Source organism: Catharus ustulatus, chromosome 12, assembly GCF_009819885.2.
Source record: "Catharus ustulatus isolate bCatUst1 chromosome 12, bCatUst1.pri.v2, whole genome shotgun sequence".
Classification (NCBI taxonomy): domain Eukaryota; kingdom Metazoa; phylum Chordata; class Aves; order Passeriformes; family Turdidae; genus Catharus; species Catharus ustulatus.
In genome coordinates, this window is record NC_046232.1 from 19,661,225 (window position 1) to 19,683,365 (window position 22,141).

At 43.4% G+C, this 22,141-nt stretch overlaps 1 protein-coding gene across 11 annotated transcripts in view; it reads right to left on the bottom strand.

Annotated features, from left to right (window-relative positions):
- The window catches only part of MEGF11 (multiple EGF like domains 11), a 254,601-nt gene that overhangs the window by 152,377 nt on the left and 80,083 nt on the right, over positions 1–22,141 (bottom strand). For all 11 annotated transcript variants that reach the window (XM_033070493.1, XM_033070496.2, XM_033070491.2 and 8 more), the window contains exon 6: positions 15,147–15,239. In XM_033070493.1, coding sequence (XP_032926384.1) covers positions 15,147–15,239 — 93 coding nt within the window. The remainder of the gene's footprint in view (positions 1–15,146; positions 15,240–22,141) is intronic.

A 22,141-nucleotide genomic window follows, 5' to 3' on the forward strand; every position in this document is an offset into this window, starting at 1 on the left:
CTAGAGGAAGACACTGAGAGAAGCAAATATAAACTGTAACCATTCATGGAGTTGGGGGTGGTGATGAAAATGTTTGTTATGTGGTGTCCAGGGAAAGAAAAGTTCAGTTTCTGTGCAGAGAGCTCACACAAGATCAATTAACTTCTGAAAACCCCTTTAGGAGGGAAAGGAGCTGGATCTGAGATCTTCACTGAAATGTAAGTGGCAGAGGAAGCTCATCATTCTGCTCCCAGAGCAGCACTGTAACTGCTCAGTGGACAGACTTCCACTGGCAAAGGAATTTTGTCACAAATGTGATTTATCCCAAATAGAAAACTTCAAACCTTGCTTCTCTCCTGAATCCCACTATAATGGAAGTCTAAGAAGAAATTCTCAGTTATGAAGAAAAAAGAGAATTTTAAACCTAATTTACTAGAATTTTAACTTGCCTTTCTTGGATGTTATGAAATCCTCAATTTCCTATACAAACTGCATGACCCATGTCCCAATCCTGATCATTGCTTATTTTATTAAAGAAACTATTCGATTTCAGTTAAAAAATGGGGAAAGTCTGTGTTGTGCAAGAAGCACAGGAGATGTTATGGAAACTGCTACTGACAGAGTCAGAACTGGTCAAGACTGGACCCTGATCCATCATTTCTGTTTTACTTTAACATGCTCTGCTGTTATTGCTGGCTTTTAAAGTGTGAAAGGCTTAGAGAAAAAGGAGAATTTGGATTTTGATCTGCATTAGAAAAAAAAATATTAGAAGAACCATGTAACTTGGAGGGGAAGCAGCCTCCTGGAAGCAGCCTCCTCATTTGGCAGCACATTGGCCACAGTCCCATCACTGGGATTTCCAAAATGCAGATGAAATGGCATTTGCAAAGATCCTGAGAACTACAATCAAGATGTACATTTTAGTTTACTCAGTAGAGAGTAATGTTTCCCTGCAGAGGGGTCTGGGTTGTGTTTCCCTGCTCTCCTGTTATGGCAATACCCAGAGAATTCCCTGCAATTTCATTCCTCAATATCTGATGTTCCTCCTGTCCATGTTGTCCCTTTCACACCTGTTCAGGGTTAACAGACCCTTCCTGGGATATCCAACCCCCAAAGGTCACACCTGAGGTTTCCCTAAGTCTTCTAGAAGGAATTTCAGGTGAGAGGAGCTGTACCTGCTATAAAGAAAGCACTCAGAAATGTTAAATATTGAGTTTAAACTCCTGACAATGGTTGAGTTTCTGTTATCATTTCTACAAACCCAGAACAATTCCACTTGTGTAGCTCTGTATTAATAAAACTGCACTCCAAATGTGATCCCGAGATGCACCATGTCCTTTACAACAACAAAGCAAATGAAGCAAAAGAGAATGAAAAGTGAATTATAAAAACATTGATCTTGCAGATACAAAACAAAGTTGGGATAAATATTAGTGCTGATGATTTCCTTTCCATTATCCACAATGTGTTTTTTCCCCCCTCACCCCCCAAAAACAGAAAAAAAAAAGGGAGAGGTTTAATTCCATCTATCACTCATGGAATGGATGAAGCGTGAAAGATGCCTGGGAGCAACTTAACAGCTTGGCTGTGCCTCAATTTGTCATAGTCATCCACAGAGCAAAAATGCACCTCCTAATGCATTCCAACATGTTGCATCCTGGAAGAACAGCCCAACATCTGCACATCTCAGTACTGACTGCAGCATCATGACTGCATGTCAGAGTAATTAATTAATTAATGTCATTTCTTGCTGTCAGACAGAACACATGCATCCTCCACACAACACACAGCCCAGGGTCTCACACATTTGAGGACAAACATCTATTTCTTCTGGAGCAGTTTTTATCTAGAAACTCTAGTACTCCACCCAAATGTGGCCAGGCTCACCATTCCATAAACCAGAAATAGAGGGAAAGGACGTGTCCAGAATGATGCAGCAGTCCAGAAACAGAGATGGGAACAGAGCCTGAATTCCTGAATATCAGCAAGGAATTCCAGTACTGTTGAATTTACTGATGAAAATCCATCCTGTCATAAGAATTTCCATGGCATTTCAGGATTTTGGAGTGAGAATAACCACATAATTCTTTGGACAGGCTCACTGTAATAGAGTTGTGCTCTCAGACACAGGAGATTCCCAGGGGTTTTCAGAATGCTCTGACCTGCTGCTTAGATATTCTATGTTTTCTACCATATCCAGCAATTCACTAAGCCTCCTGCTCTGATTCAGAGATCACTAAAGTTACAGGAATAAAATAATTCATAGAATCATAGAATTGTAGAACAGCTGAGGTAGAAAGGACCCCTGGAGATCATCTAGTCCAAGCTGTCAAGGACTGGATCAAGTTGAGTTTTGAATATCTCCAAGGGCAGACTCCATAATCTCTTTGAGCAGCCTATTCCAGTCTTTAATCACCCTTCCAGTAGAGGAGTTTTTTAATGGCTAAATGGTACTCCTTGTATTTGATTGAGCTCTAAGCTGTGAACCTGAGCACTCCAAAAAGCCCTGGAGCCAGAAGCTGAGGAGGAAGGGTGGTGAGACTCTTACCAATGTCATGGAGGGAAAATGTCATGGACCAGAAAATGAGAAAGAAACCCAGACCTGGGCTGCCACATTCAGATTCCATGAATGGGATCACACAAGTAACATACCCTGTTCCCCAAGGATTTCTGAATAAGCTCTGATGAAAAGAATCCTTTGCCTAATGTTGAAAACAAATTCACTGGGCTTTGTCCTGCAGCTCCTATGGCCCATAGCCCCACCAAATCTGCAAGGGAGAGGTACCACACTCTACTGGTATTCCCAAACTGGAATCTGGGCAATTCCAGTGGCTGGAATTTATCCTAGAAAATAGAGACAATATTTGCAGAAATGCATGTATTCTCTTTTTGCTGAATACATGTATGCTGAATGCATGTATTTTCTTATTATCCCAGCTGAAGTGGATGTCATTTAATTGGGAAGCACTAACAGGCTAAAGTTGATGATGAAGCAAAAGTTATTCTGGATTCCCAAGAATTCCTCAAACTTCCAGCTGTCTTTCTATCTCCCACCCTAGCAGCAAAGTGTGCAATCTCTATGGAAAATTGATCTTCCATATGAATCCTCATATCTTCCTGCAAACCTGCCTCCTTCTGCAGTTTGTTTCCAGGATTTGATCTTTATTTAGGAAATTATCACTGCAATGTAGATAAGTCAGAGAGGGCATCAGATTTTGAGCCTTGGCTAAAAATTCTCCTGTAATCAATTTTTATGATTTACTCACAAAGCTGCATAATTAGAACACTGCAGCTCTGTACATGGGGTTCAGAAAGGTGAGCTTTAAACAGGCAGTAGGAAGGTTGAGAAATCCTTACCTCTAAACCACCCCAAGTGTCTGCTGTTTCATTTTTTAGCTGCTTCTGTTAAATTTTGAATTTTGCTGTCTAATTTTACCCTCTACCCTAAATTTGATGCACATATTTTTAAGCATCCTGGTCAGAGTTATAAAACCTGGCAGTCTCTGGCCTTCACATGGGCAGGCACTGTGTGATAGGCAGAGAAGTTACTGAAAATGAAAATGATGAACAGCAGAGACTTTTCCTGTTGAATGACCACCCTCCAAGATCAAAGAATGAGTGTTTTATCTCTCTTTTTTCCTGGTTGATGCCCATAAAGCTCTTCCTGATAAAAAATAATCTCAGTAACAATACACACATCATTTCCATCTGGCATTTACTGTTACTCCTAATGGGGCCTAAATCCTTCTTGCACAGCACTGCCCAGAGCCATGAAAGTGGATAAAACCTACTGCTACAAAGTGGTTGTGGATGGGAGCCTTTCTCACACTTTCTTTCTCCCCAGTAGTTCTTTAAGCAGAAGTCTCTGTGTAGCAGTAGGTCCCTTTTGATTTCCCTGCACAGCCCAGAAACTCATCGTGCATTGTTATTCTCTGACTTTACTCATCTTGTAGGTCACTGATCGTATTTCACAAGTTCTTGCTGTTACAAAGACAGTGACACCCATATCTGTGACACTTGGGTCTCTTCCCAGCTTTTCTGACAAATGGCCTTCACTGGGCTTTCTTGGACAAGATTGAGGTCTTCAGAACTCTCATTTTCACTCCCAAACATCCAGATATTCTCCTGGGCTAACACAGGCTTGTTTAATAAATAAAATCCTGCAGTTTTTCTGACCTGAATCAGGTCTTTTGGAGCTGTAAGGAAATGACTGGAAGATGTGCTTGTTATATAGCACACATTTAAGGCAATCAAATGGTATAAGGAAGGGTCAAGACTAAAGGTGTAAAGTATTTTCATGAGTACAGAAATACAAGTGAACTTTTGACTGTATAAATTTTCCCTAATGTGCAAAATTCCTGGTATTTCACCTCTGCTTTTGTCAGTAACAAAATAAACCCTGTCTATTGAAAACTGCACTTTCTTTGCTTACATGATCCTTGCAGGCCAGGAAAAGGCATTTTTGGCAGTTGAATGTGTTATAACTTCCAGCATCCCACTTCAATACATTGTGTTTAAACATTACATAGTGTTTATTGAAGCTGTAGTGCTGTAAAAGACATTTACATCCTTTCATAAACACTTCAACAGGTTTCTTTGCCAGCACCATAAAAAGACAAATGCCACTTAAACCTGAGCACTTCATCTCTAAACTCATCCTTCTTCTCTCTGGGTATCACCTGGTTTGGATTCTTGTCCTGGTTGAAGCTCAGATGGCAATGAAATCCCACAGAGCCTTTGCTCACTCTGCTCACCAGTGGGATGTGGAGAACTGGAAAAGGGTAAAACCCACTGGGTGAGATAAGAACAGTAATAATAATAATAAAAAGAAGATGATAAGGAAGAAGAAGGAGAAGAATAAAACCAAAGGAAGGTAAGATTGCACTCCACAATTGCTCACCAGCCACTGATGGATGCCCAGCCCATCCCAGGACAGCAACTGCTGCCTCCCAGTTTATTCACTGAGCACAGCATTCCATGGTATGGAATCTCCCTTAGCCCAGTTCTGGTCAGCTGTCCTGGCCATGGTCCCTCCTGATTTTTTGTGCAGCTCTTCCCTGGAAGAGCAGGGGAAAATGGAAACCACAGAACTGGATCAACAGCTAGGAAGGGAAATAACTATTCCAGCTGGAACCAGAAAAATCTTCACCTGATTAACCTGCCTGTGGCATCTCCCATCACCATTCTATCCTCAGTCCTTCCACTTCATGTTCTTATTTTTACAAAATCTGTGATTTCTCCTTGGTAGAATCAGCCAGTAACTGTCTCTGCTCCCAAGGCTGAAATTGCAGGTACCTCACACACACCACAGTGTTCACTTGTAAAACATCCAAACTCAGCTATGTATTGTCTCAAGTCAGTTATCTGCACACTGACCTCCTTTCCTATCCCCACCTGCTTCTGCCTCTTGTCTCACCTTGATTATTTTCCCAGCTTTTCCCTAAAATTCCTTCTGTGTCACGTCTCAATCTTTATTTTGCCCTGTTTTTTTATTCCATGCCTCCATGCATATCACCTTCCCCTGCGTTTTTTGGCTTTGGGCTCTGTTCACAACTCTGTTTGCAGTCGGTGGTTATGCTACAAGCACCTCCTCAGGAGTGTCAGGTATGATGCTGGCACACCATCTGCTCATTTATTTCTTTAGGTCATGACACATTCCCTCATTTTCCACGTTTTCCCGTGTGGAGAGCTGCAGGCCTGCTCCTGTCCCTGCCCGGCTCGAGCGGCAGTGAGAACAAAACGCTCACCTGCGAGGGCTCTGATCTGCCAGCCCTGCATTTACAGCCACGTTTGCACTTGTTAAAGTCCTCTGCTCTCTCATTATTTCTCTCCCCAACACCAAGGCAGACAAGCTGTCAACAAACACTCATTTCATTGGGGACACGAGGTATTTGCTCCTATGGCAAACATTTTTTCAGGGTTTTGTAAACGATACAAATAAGTATCAGAGTATTATTTGAGGCGCTTAAGGGGGATTTTTGTGAGTGTAATTTAGGAGAACGGGATTTTTCAGAGAAACTTCTGAAAATATTTCACTTCAGAACCTTGCTATCAAACTCACAATGGCACAAACACTGGGTAAAACAGAGAAAACTCCCTGAAACTTTCTCATTTTATGCAGAGTGATTTAAGACCACCATGACCTCCCCCTGCATGGAGAAGCTACCAGAAATGCAAGTGATTTCAAGGCTAAAGAGTGTCACCTGTACAATGGCAGATACATCTCTAAAGAGGTCTCTTATTCCTACAATTCTCTAATTCCTTATTTTATTGAGAAGGAAAGAACTTTAAAACAAATAAATAGCAGAATAATCCGTTCTGCTGCCGTGTCCCCATTAGGTGAGGGAGGAGCTCGCTGCTCTCACTCTCACTTTAAACCGTGGTGTTGCATCACTGCAGCAGATCCCATCATCACACGTCTCTAAAGTTAGCAAAGCTGCCTCCAGGCTGTATTTTAAATGCAACCCACCCAAGACACCAAGGCCAGCTGTACATTAGATCCTCCCTCCTCTTTAGCACAGATATTAAGTGTGTCTGAGTTCTTCCCAGCCCACTACTGCAATCCCTCTTCAGCTCCAACATGGGCCCAGTCAATCCAGACAAATATACTCCACTCCCACTGAAATCAAGGATAAATGAGGACTTCCCGCCCCGAGGAGGCTGAGCTAAGTTCACACAAAATGAGGGTGAAGCCTGAGGACAAATCTCAGCGTGTAACACTTTTCCTTGGAGCAGACACTGCCCACGTTGAACACCAGGTCAGTGGGAGGGGACAGGGACCATGGGGACTGCTCGGTGCAGCAGCCAAAGAGCAGCTAAAATATACCCAGCTGCTGTTTCCTGAAATAAAGTGGTTTAGTATCTTGGTATGTAGACGCAGAAATTTCAGCAAAACAAAGAAACCCTCAGTGGCAGGGGAAGCTGTGTGTTCATGTGCCTGCCTGCCATGCCTGGGCACACTCCCTGGTGCTCTTGGAATGATTTACACTCTTGGGTGTCCACACACAGGCAGGCTGGTGTCTGGCATTGTGTGATGAATATGTGCCAGTTTACAGCAAACTTTAGCTGCTGGAGGACCGAGGTAAATTTCATGTCTAACTTTTGAATAAAATCTTTGGTTTCCCTTTTTGATTTCAATCTTTAAAGTCTACCCAGAAAATATTATTTTAACTAAGAAGAACAGCAGCTTTTAAAAAATCCTAAGAGCATGGGATGGAAAAGAAGGGCCTTTCCCAGTTATAGCACTTGTCTTTAGGGACAGTAATTCATAAACCAGAAAAAGTCAGGACAGGCCTGAGGCTTCTGAAGCTTCAGATGCCTGAAATAGCTTCTGAGGGATTTTCTGATTCCTTAGTGTTGGACAGTGAGCAGAGCTCTGCCCTCTCCAAGCATGCCTTCGAATCACTCATCATGTCTAACACAGGGAAAAGTAGTTTAGAAGCTTTCCCAAGGGCCACTAATTTTTTGTGTGTATTTTTTAGCAAGCAAAAAACCCAGGAATACTTTTGAGTGGGTGTCCACAGCTGAAATTTTTGCCTACGTTTTGCAGAAGGAAATTTTGCTCTTTTCTCTGAGTGACAGCTCTTAGTGACCAGGCCATAAAATTATACCAATGGTACTTTTAAATTGATCTAAAGTCTGTTCATTTGTGTAGTGCACATTTAAAGCCACATTATTGTAAGATGCTCCAGCAATGAAATTCAGCATTAGCAATTCAGTTCATTAAAGAGGATATTTTAGTAGGTTCTTTCTTTTATAGCTATTACTCTGTCTAAAGTGAGAAAAACCTCAGTGAAATTAATAAAACTAACAACTCGTCACACACACACTGCCTCTCTCTGAAGTCTGCTCTGCTCTCACCAGTTTGGCAGCCAAGGAAAGATGTATGGGAGCCAAATTCCCTCTTGCATAACCACACAAACCTGCACGGGAATGCGTTTAGCCCATTCAGTGCTTGTAACCATGGTTTCATTTACTGAAAGTTACCCTGAAAATTCAAAGTTTTAGCCAATCATCAAGCCATCCCCAGATCAGAGAGCAGCCACCCAGCTCAGCTGTGCTCCAGGTTCAGAGGGGCTGTGCTTTGGGAGGGCTTCACTGTGGCTCTGTTACAAACACCTCAGTTGGATGCTCTGGGTCACAACTTCCCTGGATAACCTTGTCTGCTCCCAAAACTTTACATCCAGCTCTCTGCTCCAACACCTAAATGCCTTCCCTCACTCCCTTTTTGTCCCTGACATACTGCCCTACTGGCAGGCAATCAGTAAGGCTTTACAAAATACAATTTGCTCACAGCTTCCCTTTATGGTTTTCAGCAGGAATTCAGTGTTGGATTCAAACTGATTTTGCAGAGATACCCATCATAAAGAATTGCAGTTCAGTTCCATGGAAGAGAGAATTTCCATCTTGCTCAAGGATTGCTCACCAGGGGCTGTGCCCAGGTGGTCACTGGGTCTTACCTGTCCTCTCACTTCCCATTTGTCAGCTGTGAGACCCAAGCAATGTTCATGCCCTTGCTCATCCTGGGTGACACTCAGTAACTATTGGCCCCTATAAAAGAGATCCTCACCAACCTGATTTCCACCTCATCTCATGAGTTCCCATTCAGGTAATGGCTTAAGCATTTATCTAACTTAAAGAAGTTAAGATTGTTCCTTATTGACTTTAAAAGGATTATTCATATGTATGAGGTACAAGGCTGGATCAAGCCTTGAGAGCAAGGTACGAGCTGGAAGACAGAACTCCAGGGACTGGAAGAGACAGAGTCAGGTCAGCTCAATTGACTCCTCAAATCATCCAAAAGAGGGAGTCTCAGAGGAGGGCTGGGAGTGCTGGGGAAATGATCTGTCACTGCCTTGGCTTTAGACACAACCAGCTGATTTAGGGAAGGAGGAACTCTCCCAGACTCTGACAGGGAAGATGAAGGTGAAAAGTAAAAGGACACAGGGTGCTGAATTTCTATTTTTCACTCACTTTAGTACAAGACTCAGAACAACTGGCAGCTGATCTATTCATCACCAATGAATCACACAGAAGTACAGAAAGCAGTTCCTTCCCAGAGTAAATCTTGGATCTACTTTTCCTTTTCCAGAATCAACTCTTGCCCTTTGCCCAGCCCTCTTACTGTGGGAGAAGCCCAGGTTCATGTGACTCCAGCACTTTTCCATAAGCTTGCAGCACCTCCCAAGTAGTTAGTTCATAGAAGCTGAGAGGATACAGGATACACATCCCTCACAAAACGAGGAAAAACTGCCACAAATGACTGGGCAGATATCAACAGCTTCAGCAAGAGACAAAATATTCCCACCAAATGAAAAGTGATGGATTAGCCTGGTTTAATGCAGCCAAATTATCTGTGTAAAAATACATGCAGGACATGCTGCTGTGCCACCAACGGCACTGCACAGCAGCTTGTGTTTACATCTCATTCCCTGTCACAGGCTGTCCTGCGTGGGCTGGCCCGGGAAGAGCTGCTGCCACAGAGCCTGGAACACACAAAACCCAGGGCCTGAGCCCTGGTGCGTGGGCCCAACATCCAGCAGAGGCAAAAATTAAACACAAGCTGTTTACCTGATTACACCAGTTCAGCAGTGATTGAAGGGAGATGGGTGTTTTTTAAGTTTAAGGAAGAGCAAATTGTTAGAACTGAGAGACAGAAATCAATTCCACTCTGTAATTGCTATGGAAAGATCCTCGTATGAGCCTCACTGGAGTTTGATTTTGTACATTTGCATCTCTTTGCATGATGCAGTTGTCACTGAGTCTGCAAATCACATCAAAATTAAGCTGTAATTTGAGCTTGGCTTAAATGAAAAGTGTGCTAAAACTTTGAAGTCCACATGCTATGGGTATGAAATCCTGTTTCAGTAAAGCAATAATTAAGACTGGATCGCAATTGCAGTTTAACAACTTCAAACAGATCTTTAGAAACTGCCTCTAAACCCAGCTGGAATGGCAAATGAAGCACTTGGGCTGTGGTGGAACATTGTGGCTCTGTGACCTCATCTGGCGCTTGGGTACAGCAGTGACTGAGGTACAAACCCCACAGACAAATTCCCAGCCAAGAGCCAGGAGCAGGTGTCCCTCAGGGACAGGCTCTGGATCTAAGCAGTAGCCCACTAACAGCTTGGAAGAGCTGTGGTCTTGCATCTTTGTCCCTCTTTGGTGTGCTCTAGTGGTTTCCTGGCCACCCATATCCTAAAAATCTGAGGATGAAAAATCAGCTAATGATTCTGGCAGATCAGCCTCCCACATGAATTTTGTTTGAGTCTGAATTCATGAACCAGGGATCTTTCCTTTGAACTTCATTTCCTCTTCAGAAATAGTTCAAAGCAGTTGGAGAACATGAATGCCAAAATCAAGCCTGAAAACCACCACAGCCTCACTTTAAAACACTTCATTTTTCTCCTGAGAATTCTGCTGTTGCTTTCCATGGCTTGTCAAACAACCCCGTTCAGATTTAGCACAGGATCTGCTGTTCCCATTCATCACGAGTCTCAGGACTGAGGCACTGCAGCTGCTCCAGGGCTAGACCCTTAAAAGTGATCTTGCTGTGATGTTACAACAGCCTGTTGTTATGACCTTGGCTATTTTTGACAAAGAGATAAAGATGAAATAGGTTCTTGTTCCTAATGACAGCTTGTACAAAACATCCTTTTGAAGGAAAACTGTGTTATCCATATGTACAGTTATGGATCAGGCTATGCCAGACAGCAGCACTATAATGTCTCTCCCCCAGGTGACACAGCAAGAAAGATGGTTTGGTGTTATTACACCAATATCTCTTTAATTACACTTTGGGCAAGTACTGTGTTTTCCTCAAAACTAATAACAAATCAAACACTTTGAAAACCGCTTTATTTTTTCACTACAACCTCTGTGTTTGTTTACTTGAAAATTTCTCAACTTGACACACACAATTTTGAAAGATTTTTGCTTTTAATTCAGGGTTCTTGCCCTGAACTTTCTTTTTCCTACCTGTTGCCCCTTTTTTGAGAAGGCCCTATTAATGAGAGAGACTTCTGTGACCTTCCTCACAATAAATCATGTTCAGGAGAGTCAAAATGGTTGTCAATAAAATTACCTGATTAACATCTAGAAAGAAAGATCACCTTCTTCCCCACATGTCTGATGATTTCAATTAGAGCTTTGTATAGATTTCACTGAAGGTTTTTTAGCTGTTTCTTCAAAACTAACTTAACAACCACCTAAACACTTAAAGCATGAAGAGAAGATGAGAAGTCCTATTTGTGTAAGGATAAGCTTAAATTCTTTGCTGGATGGGGCCTAAGGGCCTTTAAATACAGATGGCTGTGAGCAAGATCCAGAAGAGGCCAGGTAACCACCAACAGGCAATTATATCCCCACCACAACTTCAAGCCATACTGTTTGAAGCTAATTGCTTTGAAATAATTGGAAAGGTGAGCAGGTAAGTTCACACAGAGCATTTGCAATCTTGCTTTGTATTTAAAAAACCAACAGTCCAGATTGCATGGACAAAACAGGCATGATTCAATAAAATAAGTTAAAAGGGAAGGGAAAGGTATGCAGTGGTTTTATAAAAGGATTTTCCTTTTAATTTTTAGCATCATTAAAATGCTGAAAACATTTTGCTCAAGAGCTTCTTTAGTTAATACCTCATTACTTCTCTTTTTATTGTTATGGTAATCAAGCCTTAATATATTGCAGCTTTATAGCATGAAATCAAGGCTAGGCCTGTGGGCATGGACAGATGTACAACAGCATGCAGTAAAACACAGGTACAGAGACATGCAGAGCTGAATATGGCACTGGGGTTTTTTATAATTGTTTAGCAATTCATCTGAAGTTATTTTAACCTTGACAACAGATGAACTCTAACATATACCATGATCAGACACTGGAAAGCTGCACTGAAAAGCAAGTTTTGTAACTGTTGTCTTACAGGCTGGGTTCTAGGAAAGCATGAAACCAAGTCTGAGCAAGATGATTGAATTGTTTGCATGACTACAGGCTGTAGCTGTAACTATTCAAAACATTTACTTGAGAATATTTTAGCCAAGGGAGAATGGTAACACTGGGGCACTGCATTTCCCTCTCCATGGGAAACTGGGGCTCAGTGCCAGAATTCAGACCCTCCCCAGGCATAGGCACACCAAAACAGAAGAATATTTGGGTCTGGCTTCTGGTTCTGAAGTGACACTTGGACCTTGTGCTGGAGCTTTGCTTATGGTTGAATTTCACCCATAAAATCAAGTGAAAGTTAGAAATAACTTTTTGAAAATTATAATGGCTATGCCTGCAGGGTGTTGAAATTGTATCTCAGAGTGAGCATCTTTAGATGTTCCCCAAGTAAATGACAACACACAAACCCCAGTGTCAGGGAGGCCCCACTTCTCAGTGGTGCTTTCAGGAGGGATCATTCAGGAAACCATTCCAGCTCCTTTGCTAAATTTAAAGGGAGTGTTTTGGCTGGCAATCCCTCTCCCAGTGAAAGCACTTCAAACAGCCAGCATGAAAAGCAATATGCCTGTGTCTGCATCAAATCCCTGATCCTGAGGAATGCACTGGGAAGTTCTCAAGCCCCACAGGTTTGGGATGGCACCATTCACCACCAGGCTTGGTTTCTCCTGAGCACACCCTGCAGGAGCATCCCAAACAGCTTTTGTCACTGCAAACATGTGACCTCCATTGGTTACCCAACAGTCATGAAAGAACAGAAAGAAAACAGGTACAGGCAACACATTATTTAGTAGAAGTGAAAATTGTTTTCCACATTATAACTGGATAACAGTAAAATATGATTTAACACATGGATCATGTATCAGAAAAACTTGGTTAACCTCAGTTAGGCAAAGCTTCCACATTCCTCTTTTCTTGGAAATATTGGGAGTAACAGTGTTCCTTTAAACTTCTGAATTTAAACAAGGTCTCCTAACAATGAAGACTCCAGTCACCCAAATTTCTAGTGTCAAGCACAAAGGTGAGCTGCCCCCAGGTGCAGTAAAAGTGACTTTCCCTCCTAGGAACATTCCACTGGGCAGAGCTGGTGGGATCAGACCTTAGGGCAGGAACACGTGTTACCCAGCATGTAACAAGTGGAATGAAAGACAATGGGCACTAAGGCCAGCAAACACACTAATTATATTAATAAAATGAAAGCTTAAATTTTGAAGCTAATCCTGGGCTATCATTTATAAAAGTTAACAGGGCATATTTAATTTAGGAATTGGCTAACACTTCTCTTTCCACCGCTGAAACCTCATAAATGAAATATACTGGATCCCTGCCCAGTGCGGAAATAAAAGTTATGAATAATGTTTCTATCTCAATCATTGTCAGTGCTTTAATATTCCTAATTACTTTAAAAAGCTAAATATTCAATATAGGAAAAACCTTCTTTTTCTTTTATCTCCACTTGCAAGATTAGAGCAATTTAATAAGAGTCACTGGGTAGTTTTAGTCCACAAGACCATTCTGTATTTTGACATCTTATCCTTTCCTGGCCATTTTTACACAGAATGAAGTGCTTTTTACTCTGTGAGTGCACATGTGTAAAAATGTATAATCTATATCTGTATGTCCTTATTGTCCTAGTATTTTTTTATTATTATAATTATTTTTCATTTCTGTTAGTGCACATGCACTGTGCAAATACTCACTGGTAGGTTAAAGTAAATCTAGTACTAAGAATAATCAAAACATTAAATGAGTTCCTGAGAATCTATACAATATCTCACAATTGATGGTATTATTTTTCTTCTAAAAATATTTTTAAAGACAGATATTCAATAAGTCATGATTCCCAGTTTTTCCCTTGTCTACATTCCAGGTAATCCCATAATGTTGCTTCAAACCCCACAGCATGGCCTTTGTTTCCATCCTTGGAATCAGGGGATCCCAGAATGTTTTGGGTTGAAGGGACCTCACTGATCATCCAATCCCAACCCCTGCCATCACAGGGATGCCATTCCCACACCAGGTTACTCAGGGCTCTGTCCAAGCTGGCCTTGAACATTCCCAGGGCTGGAGCATCCACATCCCCTCTGGATTGAACTCCTTCCTCCCTGCTCCCTTCCCATTCCCTTTTCTGCTGGAATCAAGGGGATATTGAGCAGAGCTGCAGACAGAACTCCAGGAATCCATCCAGGAATGTGCCCCTCTGCCTTCAGCCTCTGGTTGTGTCCATCCTCAGGCACATTTACCTCCCATCCCCTTCTAACTCCTCCCTCTACAGACCCCTTCTCTGTTACCTTCTTGCCTGGTAAGGGTGTTTCTTTCTTAAGATCCCAATCAATTTGGGAGAAAGGGAGGAAGCCAACACAAAACAAAACGTCCATTCAGTTTCATTTCACAGCATCTCTCCCCATGCAGCTTTATTTACTTGCCTGATGCACAAATTGACTCCATTTAACAAGCTTATTCCTGTTATGTCAATAATGTCTCAGGCCTGTGTTACATCACACCCTGATGTTTGTGCTGCCGGTTCCATTCCAGCATGAACCAACCACTCAAACTCACCGTTCCCAATTAAGAGAGTTTAACAAACACAGCCTTGCCAGCTGAAAGAAGTGAAAGTCTCCAGTGTGGATTAATTCCCTAGCAAAAGGTGCAGAACTCCCAACTCCCATTTCCCTAACTCTGGCAGTATGGATTTAAGGAATGGATTGTAAGTCAGAGGAGAGAATCTGGGCTGCCTGAAAAGTCAATGGTAAAACTCCCACTGGCTCAAACAGGACAAGAATTCTATCTGGAGAGAGTCCTTTCCAAACAGCTCCCACACTCCACACAGTATTTCCTTAAGAATGTGCTGTATTAAAGATTTGAGAGAGAAAAAATTCTTTATAGAGCTCTATTATCTGCACTGGTATCCTAATAACAGAACCAAAAAGCTTTAACAGCATCCTCCACTACATTTCACATTTCTTTGCAAAATACAACCAAAAAAGTCCAATGTCATTTTCCTAGAAGAAGGTATTCTCACATATTCATAGAAGCACAGAATGATTGGGGTTGGAAGGGACCTTAAAGGTCATTTTGTTCCAACCCCATATGAATTCTCACAAAATAACCAGCAGACAACCCTCATTTTTCTATTCAAAGCATCCAAGCTCTAAGGCCACTGCTTTATAAGGCCTGGTTTTTAATAGCAACACATGTTTTTATCATATTTTGGTATCTTTACTCACCACTTGAGCAATCAGTCCCTCCCCAGCCTGGTTCACAGTGACACGTGTCAGGAGAGACACATCTTCCATGCACACACTCCTCTGTGCACAGTGCTGTGGAGAGGAAACAACACACAGCATTGTAAACATATTAAGTGGTTGCTAAACATACCCTAAGCAATGCCTGAGAGTGCAATGTTTTGTTTTAAAATATTAAACAAAGCAAACACACAAAAAAATAATTACTCGCTAGATTTAATTATTGCTAAGTAACCAAAATAAAATATAGGTCTCTTGACAGCAATAAATTCATTTGTCACTTCAGCCCTGTAATGAAAAACCTGCACACCAGAAATTCCTTTGGTTAGCAGTTTTGTTTTGTAATAAAGTTTTTACCAAACTGATATTTATTATTATTATTATATTACAGAACAGCAGCTTCTTGTATCACACTCAAATTGCAACTGCTCATAAGACAAAATGGAGCTCAGTATTGAAAGTGTATTAAGATCCAAAATAGATTTGTAAAAAACAGCTCTAGGAAAATAAATAATTTTACTCTGTGATGCAGTGGCTGCAAGTGCATTTGTGTCTTTTCAAGGTCAATCAGTTTTCCAGTTTTCACTGGTGGAATATTGGAAGTTCAATATAATCAAGCTCAAACCAAGACAAACAGGTTGGCTGAGGAACAGCTCGCAGCTTTTAGGATTTTCTTTTCCTGTGCAGTTTCAGTGTCTGACAGTTTCCAGTGTCTGCCCATCACACAGAGCACTGAATAACTGCTTTAAAGACTGAACTTTATTGTTGACTGTCCTGTTTCCATTTTACCACTTAGGACACTGCCAAAACTCCATATGTCAGAGATTCAAATTGGATGGTTAAGCTGGAACACATAATTTCCATCTAGACCAACATGTATGAGTTATTAATAAATATGATGCAGTGGCAGTGAGGTCACTGTATTAAACAGTATAGACATACATATAAAATACATGATCTAGACCATACATAACCTGTGGTTGGATATCCTGTGTTTTTACATCAGATGGGAAATGTGGGTATTGAGTTTACTTAACCAAGAACTGCCTGAAGCGGAACTACAAAGGACTTATCCCAAGACAAAGATAATTCCTTTCTGTTTAAACCAAGCAAAGCTCATTTGGGAAGTAGCTTTGGGTTGCTGTAGTGGACATGGAGCTGAACCACCCAATTCCTTTGAAATCAGCCAGCAAAGCTTCTGGAAGTTTCCCTGATCAGGTGAAATGAAAGCTGGAACCCTTTTCAGTTCCCAGATACCTCCTGTGCCAGAATTCTCCACCACTGCCTTGCAGCTTTGAGGGACTCCTGCTGCACCTGACATTCAGCTTGGACTCCCAGACTGGATCACACCTTGGACCCACACCCAGGCCACCATCAGAGCTCATGGAAACATTTTGCTGCCTATTCTGTGGCTGGGTCATTGCAGACCAAACACACTAAGCTGTTCACAAAATGTTTAAATCCAACTTCAAAATGCAAGTGAACTGAGAACAATCCTGTGGGACAAACTTTCCTGCTCTTTATCCAGCAGATCCCATGTGACCAGTGATTAGAACAGTGCCTCGTTAAAACGACTGCAAAATCTTTCTAAATTAATCATTTCCTTTCTACGTTTGCTGCATGTCAAAAATGCAATTTATTCTTATTCCATATCTTGTGTTTAGACAGTATTGCAGTGGGCATGAAATATTCATAGCTAATCTCTAGTCACTAATTGTCCTAATCTTTAGTGCATTTATTTTACTCAAGTTAGGCTTTCTGGAGACAGTGAAGCATCCTACTCTACAGCTGTAGGATGAAATTCAGGACATTCAGGATATTCAATAAACAGGATTTTCCAATAAAAATGTACACACCTTCATGCAATCATTTAAAAATGGCTGGTTATCCAGAACAAGGAGTAGTTCACATATAGAATAGCCACAGACTTATAGGTTTTTATTCAAACTACAGTGTGCTAAAAGATACAGAATACACTGGGATAGGGATACCTCAGGAATTGTGCCCTGCACAGCTTTAGCTGAGAGTACATTTCTCATTGATGTGACATCCTAGTTTTGTAAGAGATGTGGAAGTCAAAACTGAGATTTTGCTGTTGCCTGTATGGACATTTGCAATAATAAATCACTCTAACATGTAAAATGTGTAGCATTTTTTACCTTTTTAACTGGGCCACATTCTCACCTCAAGGCAAATATTGTGAACAAGAAGGTTGATGGGGGACTGGTTCTTTACTCTTCCAAATAACAAAACTCCCACACATTATTGCTCTAAATTCAGTTGATTTCCACACAAATTTATCACACCTTAACTATGCTAATATAAATATGAAATACAGTAATTTCACGAATACAAGCCGCACCAATTTGACCAAAATTTTGGTGGAAACCCGGAAGTGCGGCTAATATTCCGGGGCGGCTAATCTATTAACAAAATTCTAAAAGCTGCCAACACGGAAGTGAGAGCCCGCGGCAGCCCCAAGCCAAGCTGGAGCCCGGCCGGCCCCGGCAGAGGTGGGAAAGCCTGGCAGAGGCGGGGCCAGCAGTGTGGGGGGCGGGCGGCTGAGCCTGAGCCAGCAGGGCGGGGGAGCCCGGGAGAACTGGGGCTAGCAGTGCAGGGGAGCATGGCAGAAGCAGGAAGGCCGGCGGGTGGGGCTGCCTGGCAGCGGGGGAAGCCCAGCATAATCGGGGCCAGCAGCGTGGGGGAGCCCGGCGGTGCGGGGGCCTGCAGTGCCGGCCAGGGCGAGGAAACGCGGCGGCGGTGCAGACGGGAGGGGGCGGCCGGCGAGCCTGGTGGCGGCGGCGGCAGCCCTGCCGGCGGGGCGAGCGAAAGCGCCGCCGCGAGCCGCGAGCCGCGAACCGCGAGCCGCGAGCCGCGAGCCGCGAGCTGCGAGCCGCGAGCCGCGAGCCGCGAGCCGCGAACCGCGAGCCGCGAAAGCGCCGCCGCGAGCCGCGAGCCGCGAGCCGCGAGCCGCGAACCGCGAGCCGCGAAAGCGCCGCCGCGAGCCGCGAGCCGCGAGCCGCGAGCCGCGAGCCGCGAACCGCGAGCCGCGAGCCGCGAACCGCGAGCCGCGAGCCGCGAGCCGCGAAAGCGCCGCCGCGAGCCGCGAACCGCGAGCCGCGAACCGCGAGCCGCGAACCGCGAGCCGCGAGCCGCGAGCCGCGAGCCGCGAACCGCGAGCCGCGAGCCGCGAAAGCGCCGCCGCGAGCCGCGAGCCGCGAGCCGCGAGCCGCGAACCGCGAGCCGCGAGCCGCGAGCCGCGAAAGCGCCGCGGGGCGGGCGCGGCGCTCGCGAGGCGCGGGGCGGACGGCGTGCCCGGCGGCGGCAGCCCTGCCAGCCGGGCGAGCGAACGCGGCAGCGGGGCGGTGCTGACGGGAGAGGGGGGCCAGCGAGCCCGGCGGCGGCGGCAGCAGCACCACCCGGCCAGCCCCGCCGAGCCGTGGCGCTGAGCTGGGCCACCCGGCCCCGTCGGCAACCATGAGCGGGCCGAGCCTGCCTGGCCCCGCCCCGAGCCAGTAAAGCCCGCTATGCCGCGATCCTGTTACTAATTGGCCAATTTGTGAAAGCTGCGCACGGATTCTCGCGACGAACGAAAGTGCGGCTAATATTCGGGGTGCGGCTTATCTATTGACAAAGACAGCAACATTGTCGAGGCACCGGGGGTGCGGCTTATAATCCGTGCGGCTTGTATTCGTGAAACTACTGTAATAGTAACTAATTAAGCATTACAGTTTCCTTAATCACTTGTCTAGCTGCAGTCCTATGGGAAGACTGCACTGTGGGACTTGGCAGCAAGACTCAAGAGATAACTCCTCATTCTAAAGCACTCAGTCACATGAAAAATTACTAAAAAAAAATCTAAAGAACTATATCCTTGTTTTCAGGTGTTCTGAAGTCCCACATTGCTGAAGATGACAATGTTTAATGAGCAATTAAAGATTCAAGTAAGGTGAAGATGCTTCTTGGAACCGTGGGTTCTCTCATCTCTGGTTGATTAATTGCTGAACAAGTAGCTGTGAGCTCAGAGCTCACTAGTGACTAATCCCAAATGTGGGGGTCTCAGAAAACCCCCTTTTTAAAACAGAGAAGCTTTGACAGAAGTAATTTCATTTAAATCAGACTCCTGCACTGACTGACTCAAATTAGGCTTATAAAGGTCATATTAGGGTACAGCTCTAAAGTTTTACCATGGCAAATAAAATTTTGAATTTCTCCTATAAAAGGGAAGTCTTGCCTTGCTCAAGTCTTTAGAGTTTAAATTAATTTTTCATTCTATTAACATTCAACATAATAGGATACAATGGTCCCCAAGGCATTCTTCATAATACACTTTGTACAGTGGTTTGCAAATGATCTTACTAGTTAATGGAACTATAAAAATTACTTGCACATAAAGGTCAAGAAAAATAAAGATAAGTACATACTTTCTGACACTGTCCTGTTCAACACTCAGCTAAAGGCCCCTGGAGTAAAGAAAACTTGTCCTAATGCAAGGCATATAATTCCTCCCGGTGTAACAGCCCAAGCACTTCAACCTTTGGAATTCCAGACTTTTTATGTCTGCATTTCCCTCGACCACTTCACTTGAGCAATCCAGCACCTCATTGATCAGTGTATTATTAGCATTCTTGGCATGAGTTTGACATCAGTTTGTAGTTTGATTCAGCCTGGTAATAAAATGACCTACATCAAAGCCCTGCCAAAATGCCATCTTTGTCGCAATGTGTTTAGCATGAGTTATTTGCCCACATTCAAGGTTACACAGCAACTGCTCCTTATCATGCAATAAAGGCAACAAAAGGATTCTGTAACAATCCATTTGATGCTTATCACTTACTTTATAATTACAGACTGGGCTTTTTTTAACATATAAGGTCAGTCCTCAGGGAAAGAGACCTAAAGATTAAACTCTTTTTTCCCACCTGAAACGGCTGCACTGAGGAATGGATGTTAGAGAAATGGATTCCTCTAACACTAGTACTTATTCTTTAATTGTTGCCCAGAATTTGAATTCAGATATGATAAGTGGTTTGTCTGTGTCTCCTCTCCACAAAGGTTGAAGTGGCCAGAATATTGCAATGAGGAGAAGAGCTCAGTGGAGCAGACTGCAGAATATTTTCACTGCAGAGTTCCTTCAGCTGAGGGGAACCACAGGGAGCTCATCCCAGACAAAAGCAGGGATGGAGAGTTGCTCTGTCTTCCTTCATGCTGCATTCCTCTGTAGGGACCCAAATGATGATGTTGCAGGGTTTAACTTTGTTGTTACCCTGCTCATCACATCATCCACCCACTGACTGCTGGCACCCACTGAGCTCCACAATCAGCCTCTTTCCCAGAGGTCGAGGTGCATTTAGGGAAGAGTTTCATCCTAGGGGAACAAATTTGAAGTGATTAACTTGAAAACATTTTTGTGGTCCAGAAATAAAAATATAACCTGTGCATTTATTTCACAAAAGACAGAGTCACAAACAACCTAATTTGTGCTTGCACTGGAGTGTGGTAACATTTGTGGTGGTCCTAAGAACCTGTGGGAGTTCACGACTACCGACCCAGCAACTTCCATCTGCCATTGTCCCACTTTGCTGTGCCAGACAAGCAAAATATCTCCAAAAGAAAGAGCAGGGTAATTACAAAGTGTGAAGGACCCAGAGCAGAACAGAGAGCAGGCTCTGTGAGCTGTGCTGGCTCGCGGCAGCGCGTGCTGCTGGAGAGCCGTGCTGGAGCATTCCGTCCACGCCGGAATTTCCTGGGCTCTTGTGGGATTCCTGCCCAGGATCATAGAGCAGCCAGGAGGTGACAGAAAGCATAAATAATTCTAGATACATTATGATAATGGAAAACATTGCTAAATGGAGATATGGATGCTGCTATGAGACACAATGAGGAATTCGGGCACTCGCCTGGAACTGCACAGAATGAACTGGTTTATTTGGACTGCACACATGGCACAAGGTCATTGCCTCAAAATATCTTCTCTCTGTCTTACCTCTGCCAGCTTTTCCTCACTCTACACTGATCTTGCCCAAACTCTGACCAATTTCATTTATTTTCTGTGAACCAACGATAAACCTGCATTTTTTCTTTTATGTTGCTTGTATTTTAACTTCAGATTATTTAACCAGTTCGCTCCATGCTTGGTTGTTGTTGGACTAAACAAAGCAGAAATTTAATGGGAAAAGTTTGGTTTTCCTTCAATATTTAATATGTGTCCCTGAAATAATTTGGGCCATTTTAGCCCATTCCTCCATTCCCTCGTGCCACTTTTAGGGTAAAGAATGATTTTGTCAGGTTAAATAGCTGCTATCCCATGCCCAGTGGTTTCAGATAATGCAGAGAGGTCAAAGATGAGGAAAGATGAAAAAGATTATCTTTATCTGCTAGGACTCTTTTCACTCAGGGCCTCTCTGGTTCTTCCATCTTAATGTACTGGCCTGGGTCCAGCTTGTGCTGAGTCTACAATATCAGCTTCATTAGATAAGCCTGTAGTCAGCTTTTGGCTGGATTCTCCTTGCCTGTGCTCAGGAAAGGGAGGTTTGATAGCACAAGAAAGATGACTTCAGCTAATGCATCCAGGTAGGTTTTCCTCATTCTTAGATTATTGCTTATTTGTGGAATGGGTGATTTCCTCCCTAAATCACTGACTTTCCATCAGGAATCAAGCTGGTTTCCTGGATAATTGCTTCAATGAAGTGGGATTATAGCTCTTTGCATTGCTTAATGTCTGTTTCTGTGGTCATCACTGAGGATACATCCATTAATTTATCACCTTGGAAAGCACTTTCATGCAAGGTTTAGCAACTTCCAAAGATGAAGAGATTTCAAAGCCTGCTCAGGTTTTGAGGAATTTATTGTTTCAGTGCATGGCAACCCTCTTTTTCATCTTCCCATGAAAGTACCAGTGAAAAACACAAACCCAAGGAGATCAATGTGAGCAAAGGAAAGACGAGACTGATGCAGAGCAGATAACATCAGTGGGT